Below are 6,948 nucleotides of genomic sequence, written 5' to 3' on the forward strand. Positions count from 1 at the left end.
GGGCTAAGGACCACCGCTGTGGGGCTAAGGACCACCGCAGTGGGGCTAAGGACCACCGCAGTGGGGCTTTGGCAGGCGCTGCTGTAGGAGACTTCCCCCAGGCTCCTGTGTGTCAGCATCAGCATCACACAGACAGTGACAGAGAACTCAGCAAGCACTGTGAAGTCTGCTGAGCCCAGCATTGCAAGATTGCTGCTTTCCTTCAGCAAAGGTTCAATACCAGCCCAGTGGCTCTTAGCCTTCCTCATCTGCGACCCTTTAATACAGTTCCTCACGCTGTGATGACCCCAACCAAAAAATTATTTTCATTGTTACTTTATAGTTGTAGTTTTGCTACTGTTATGAATTGTAACGTAAATATATGTGTTTTCTGATGGTCTCAGGTGACTCTTGTAAAGAATCCATGAGCCCCAGGTTGAGAAGTGCTGCTCTCCTGAGATTTGCAGCTCTCTGCAGGCACTGGAGGCTTCTAGGGAACGTGGAGAATATGTGATGGCGAGGTTATGTTTTGTCTTTCAGGTTGGAATAGCTACATGCCAGATTGCCAGAGCTCATGGCTTAAAGGTTTTGGGCACAGCGGGTTCTGAGGAAGGAAAAAAGCTTGTTCTGCAAAACGGAGCCCACGAAGTGTTTAATCACAAAGAAGCCAACTATATTGATAAAATCAAGGTAAATTTTCTACAGTTTAAGGTCAGTCATTGCTTCTGGGAGACTCACTTGGCTTTAAAAATAAGTCATTTGAACACCTGCCCTCTTAATGAGTTAACATGATTTTGCTTAATAAATAACACTGTTTCTGTTTTCATATCTATATGTGCTCTCATCCCTGTAAATGTTTTAATTGATTAAAAGGGGCAGGCATCTAGTTCTCCAGACTTGCTGTCATGCTTGTAATGTACTTGTGTAATAAATAAGATGGAGCCTTTTTTTAATTAGATATTTTCTTTATTTACATGTCATATGCTTTCTCCTTTCCCAGGTTCCCCTCCAAAAAACAATAAAATAAAATAAGAAAAAAAATAAAATTTAAAAACCAAAAACTAAAATAATCCCCTATTCCCTCCCCCCTCCCCCTGCTCAGCATCCCACCCCCTCCTGCTTACTGGCCCTGGCATTCCCCTACACTGGGGCATAGAACCTTCACAGGGCCAAGGGCCTCTCCTTCCATTGATGACCGACTTTGCAATTTTCTACTTATACACAATCTGCCAGAGCAATCAGTCCCACCGTGTGCAGTCCTTGGTTGGTGGTTGAGTCCCTGGGAGCTCTGAGGGTACTAGTTAGTTCATATTGTTGTTCATCCTAAGGGGCTGCAAACCCTTCAGCTCCTTTGGTCCTTTCTCTAACTCCTTCATTGGGGATCCTGTACTCAGTCCAATGGATGGCTGTGAGCCTCTACATCTGTTTTAGTCAGGTACTGTCAGAGCCTCTCAGGAGACAGCTATATCGGCTGGATTGTCCTTCCTTCAGTCTCTGCTCCATAGTTAGTCTCTACAACTCATTCCATGGGTATTTTGTTCCCCCTTTTAAGAAGGAATGAAATATCCACATTTTGGTCTTCCTTCTTCATGAGTTCTTCTTGTGTTTTGTGGGTTGTTCTTCGTGTATTCCAAACTTCTGGGCTAATAACCACTTATCAGTGAGTGCATACCATGTGTGTTCTTTTGTGATTGGGTTACCTAACTCAGGATGATATTCTCCAGATCCATCCATTTTCCTAAGAATTTCATAAATTCATTGTTTTTAATAGCTGAGTAGTACTCCATTGAGTAGATGTACCACATTTCTGTATCCATTCCTCTGTTGAGGGACATCTGGGTTGTTTCCAGTTTCTGACTATTATAAATAGGGCTACTATGAACATAATGGAGCATGTGTCCTTATTACATGTTGGAGCATCTTCTGGGTATATGCCCAGGAGTGGTATAGCTGGGTCCTCCGGTAGAACTATGTCCAATTTCCGGAGGAACCGCCAAACTGATTTCCAGAGTGGTTTTTCCAGCTTGTAATCCCACCAGCAATGAAGGAGTGTTCCTTTCTCCACAACCTCGAGATGGAGCCTTTCTAAAGTCAGTTGAAAGATCTCATTGTAAGTAAAGCTTGCAGCTACAAGATGCTCATAGTGCAGCTGTTAAAGATGTCAAATTCCCATTGCACTCGAGGTTCCCAGAATTACAAACTAGATGTACCTATCCGGGAAAGATGCTGCTTGCTAACGGGGTCCTTGGGGAGGGGTTATCCTATCCCACCTACCACAGTGAGGAGCATTCAGTTGATGTTGTATACCATACAGTTCACACAGGATCTTATCTGTCTGTCTGTTTTGCTTGGCAAGCACCCAGCCACTGACTTCTATCCAACGCTGACCTGAATCCTGAAGTCCTTATTTATGTATCACTGATAATTAAATCAACACTTACTCCTTTGATCATCCTCAGAAGCACTTACTGAGGTAGGACAATGAGAATTTCCCAGCATGGAGTGCTTTATAGAGGTCATTATCCAAGGAGGAAGAATGTGTGCATGGGTGTATTTCCACCATACCACCTTGTCAAAATCCGCCAGTCAATCTGTGCCATGCACAGAGGAGCTGGCACCTGGTGCTCACTCCTGATGCTGTTGTCAGGCACGGCTGAGCCGGGAGAGTTACTGGGTAAAGTTGCTGCCTGTTTCTCCAGCACCTGACTTTAGGCCACAAGAGTGACTCCTTCACTTGCCTGCTGGCTTCTGCTTTTTCTTGATCTCAGGAATCTTCTCCAGGCCCCTCCACTCCCTTCTCCTCTCCCATTCCTTTACTGCCTATCTTCTAGAAACACTGGACATTCACTGCTCCCTTGCCCCCTCTCTCCTGGTGCAGATCTGTCTGTGTGTAATCTGACACTCACAATGACTGTCTGTGTGTAATCTGACACTCACAGAGGCTGCCTGTGTGTAATCTGACACTCAGGAAGTTTGCATCCCTGGTGAATGAAGAGTGCTTGTGTGCAGGCTGCCCTGTGTCTTCCTCATCCTCAGGAGCTTGAGAAGTTGATTGGATCTCCTTGAAACTGGCTGTCGTCCTGCTCACTGGCTGCACTATTAACCTTCTCCTACCCTCCTGAACACTGACCTCTTTCTTCTTTATATTATTACACATTTGTGTCGGTGTGTCTGCATGCCCTTTGTTGGCTGTGTCACCTGAGTTCTCTCTCTGTGTCACTAGCCTAGTGGTCCTTGACACTTACCTGTCACTCTGACAGGAACCCTTATAGCATTGTCTATGTCTGTTTTCAAATTTTGTGTGTGAATGTGTGTGTCTGTGTATGTGTGTGTGTATGTATGCACATGTGTGCACCTGTGCATGGATATGTGGAGGACAGGGGTCCATCCTGGTGTCATCCTTTGTCACCCTCCACCTTGTATTCTGAGACAAGGCCTCTCTGATCCTAGAGCTCACCCCTCCCTGTAGGCTGAATGGCCAGCAAGACCAGGATCTATGCATCTCTATGCATCTCTAAGCATCTCTATGCATCTCTATGCATCTCTAAGCATCTCTATGCATCTCTAAGCATCTCTATGCATCTCTATGCATCTCTATGCATCTCTGCCACAAGCTCTGGGATTCCAGCTTCCCCTGTGGTACTGGATCTGAAGAAGCCTGTGGGTGGGCACTTTACCCCATGAGCCTTGTTTATGCCCATTTAAGTCAGCCTCTCCCTGCTGCCCTAAGTCACCCCCTTTACTCTGCCAGTCTCACCCCTGACTAGCATCTCTCAAGTCCCTGTTGTCTGTTACTTAAGCCTCCATTTCCTCTGCCCTGATGAGTGTTACTGAGCTCAGAGTTGCTCTGTCTTCTCTATTCCTAGAGAGATCTGTCCCTTTAAATATTTGTATCAAGAAATAGCTGAAATGGAGCTCTAATCAAAGAGGAATTTTGACTTTCCTGTCTGTTATTGAGCTTCTAGTACCTAAAACACTGAATTAATGAACACCTGAAAAGTAAACCCAAACCAAAACCCAAACCCAGAGTTCTTTACCTAACATGCAGTTCAGCATGTTTTGCAGATTGTAAGAGTTTACATTTTCCTCTCCCACAGTGCCATGTCAGGAAGCATTCCCCAAAGGCCCTTGTGTGCCATTTGCCTTCACTTTCTTCTTATGTCTAAGGGGCTCCTTTCCATCCTTCAGGTAATTTCCTCTGAGGAAATGACTTTCTTTGAGCAGTGTATGCAGTTGACCGTAACTCTTCTGTAACTCCCGGCTTACCTCTGCTGACACAGTACTTGCCTTTACATAAAGGCGCTGCTTTAGGGTTCCATCCTGATTCCTAGTTTTAAGTGCCCTACATCTATTCTACATCTATTTCAATGCCTGGTTTAATACTCATTACTTAGAATGTAATATAAATCTAATACAAGATAATTATAACATTGCTGGATCTTTAAGAACCAGTTTAAAATGTAGAGAACCAACATACCCAACAGTGCAGATAGAAAGAATTAGTATATTAAACAAATGATAAACCACCTATAACACAACTTAATGTACACACGGGCAGAAATACACACCACACCCACCCACAAATACACATGCACAGCCCCCAACCCACACACAGGTACCCATTCATACACTACAGATATCCACAGATAATCACTCATACATATAGACAGACAGACAGACAGACAGACACACACACACACACACACACACACACACACACACACACACACATACACACACATTAACCCATACAGTTTTGACCTGATTATGGTAGCTTATCCAATATTTCTGAGTTCATACTGCAGAGAGTGTGTGGTCACTTTGTAATTAGATTATTTTAAAACATGCACTGTTGGTTTTGATGTTATATTTAGAGAAGTGGTTTTACCGCCTCTCACCTTCGTGTTGTTCTTCTATCATGCAGACGTCTCTTGGTGACAAGGACATGGGGGTTGATGTGATAATTGAAATGCTGGCGAATGAGAACCTTAGCAATGACCTGAAGCTTCTGTCCTTTGGAGGACGGGTCATTGTAAGTATGACTCTTCAGCACCTTGAATTTCCCCAGCGGTCATGCCCGTTACACAGCAACCTTCAACTGTGTACTTCAATTGTTTCCATGGTAGGTTGTTGGCTGTAGAGGTCCCATTGAGATAAACCCAAGGGACACCATGGCCAAAGAGACAAGTATAATTGGAGTCTCTCTCTTTTCATCCACCAAGGTAAGGAAGGGGTGGTCCTGATTGTGCTAGTCAGCAGACTGACAGTTAAAGTCAATACTAAGCTTGGTCGCCTGCCTGGAGAGGTGGTTCATTCATGAGAACAGCAGTATGGGGAGGGAACGCTTTTCACAGCTATGTCAAGATGTTATTTCATAAACTAACCCTGTCCCAGGCATATGTGAATGACAGAGAAGTACAGTGTAGATCTGGGAAAACTTTCAAATCTTCATATTTCAGGTCATGTGGTCCACTGCCAAGAAACAAATAACTACAAATGCACACTTTCTTTCCCAATCCCTTTCCTCTAGGAGGAGTTTCAGCAATATGCAGGCATCCTCCAAGCAGGAATGGAAAAAGGTTGGGTGAAACCTGTGATAGGTTCTGAGTATCCACTGGAGAAAGCAGCTCAGGCCCATGAAGACATCATCCATGGCAGTGGGAAGACCGGGAAAATGATTCTCCTCTTATGAGACCTGCGTCACTGGACACCTTCTCCACCAAGTCTCTGCTGCACCCTCTTTAATCAGTGTTCATTTGATTGAGGTTCATGTATTAAAAACACGACTTTAGGAAGTAGACACAGTGGAGTGAGATAATTGGAGAGAGCCGTGTGCCCAGTGTGGTGTTGACATGCATCACAAAACTCTCTTGTTCCTTTTTCTTCATTTTCTTTGGTTGGATGTTTTTGTTTTGTGCTTGCAACAGGATCATTCTCTGTAGTTCATGCTGGCCTTGAACTCACAGTGATCTTTCTGCCTCAGCCTTCTAAGTGTTGGGATATTTAACAGTCATGCACTACCATACACAGCTTCATCTCAGACCTTCTTATCTGATTAATTTCATACCTTTGAATAAAATGTACATATTCAAAATAGCCCTCTACTCATCTTCCTGGGCTTCTAAGCTCACTACTCCTTAGGGAGTCACCTGCCCCCTCAGCCATGGCTGTCTTGGGCCCTGAAGATTTTCTGGGCTGAAAAACATCCTTTTAAAACTAATGTCATTTCAGTCTGTAAGCCTCAGAAGGGCAAACATGAGCAACCCCTGGGTGACCTACCAGTCATTTTTCCTAACATTTCTGAGAATATCAGAATGCCGCATGCCGGTCACCAGCCACCTGCACTCTGGGAGGTCAGCAACCCCATCCTAGGCCTGAGGTATTCAGTACGGTCATCCAGTAAATGCTTCATGGTCATTTATAGTTTTCTGTATATGTGACATGAGTCTCATAGTTTTACTCAAAATTGTAAGTTCACAAATTTAACACATTAAGAACTGTCTGTTTTGGTTTTCATAGTATCTTAACCTGGAGTAAATTCTGTAGAATACTGAAGCCCGTGTCTGTCTCATGTGTGTAGCACACACCTCATTTCTGCGTAGCTCCTGACCCCTGTGGCTACTTATTATGCCTGTTCTATGCTGGAATTCTTTTAGACTAAGTAGAAGGACAGCCTTGTAGAAATCTCACACCAGCATTACGTCCAAAGAGATAGTGGTTGGTTACTCCCTTTTGGTGTGTTTTTCTTCATCGTCCTCCCATTTCCACATTCTCCCATTTCTACATCCCCCCCACCTCATTTAAGTGGTATCAATTTTATTTTCAATAAAACAGCCAGAACTCCTGCTCTACTGCTCTCAGATGTGCATGAAAACTACCTACAAAGACTAAAATGTTGGAAACTAGAGAGATGGTGGAGAGAGACACACCACCATCCACTGGGAATTTCTGAGTCCATCCTTGACTCAC

At 44.1% G+C, this 6,948-nt stretch overlaps 1 protein-coding gene across 4 annotated transcripts in view; it reads left to right on the forward strand.

The window, feature by feature from the left end:
• Positions 1–6,534, forward strand: part of Cryz (crystallin zeta) — a 30,626-nt gene extending 24,092 nt beyond the window's left edge. For all 4 annotated transcript variants that reach the window (XM_031375934.1, XM_031375931.1, XM_031375932.1 and 1 more), the window contains 4 exons: positions 520–669; positions 4,904–5,011; positions 5,106–5,201; positions 5,510–6,534. In XM_031375934.1, the coding sequence (XP_031231794.1) occupies positions 520–669; positions 4,904–5,011; positions 5,106–5,201; positions 5,510–5,671 (516 nt within the window). In that variant the 3' untranslated portion in view covers positions 5,672–6,534. The remainder of the gene's footprint in view (positions 1–519; positions 670–4,903; positions 5,012–5,105; positions 5,202–5,509) is intronic.
• Positions 6,535–6,948: the final 414 nt, after the last annotated feature.

The sequence above is a fragment of the Mastomys coucha genome, unplaced genomic scaffold, assembly GCF_008632895.1.
Source record: "Mastomys coucha isolate ucsf_1 unplaced genomic scaffold, UCSF_Mcou_1 pScaffold16, whole genome shotgun sequence".
Taxonomy (NCBI): domain Eukaryota; kingdom Metazoa; phylum Chordata; class Mammalia; order Rodentia; family Muridae; genus Mastomys; species Mastomys coucha.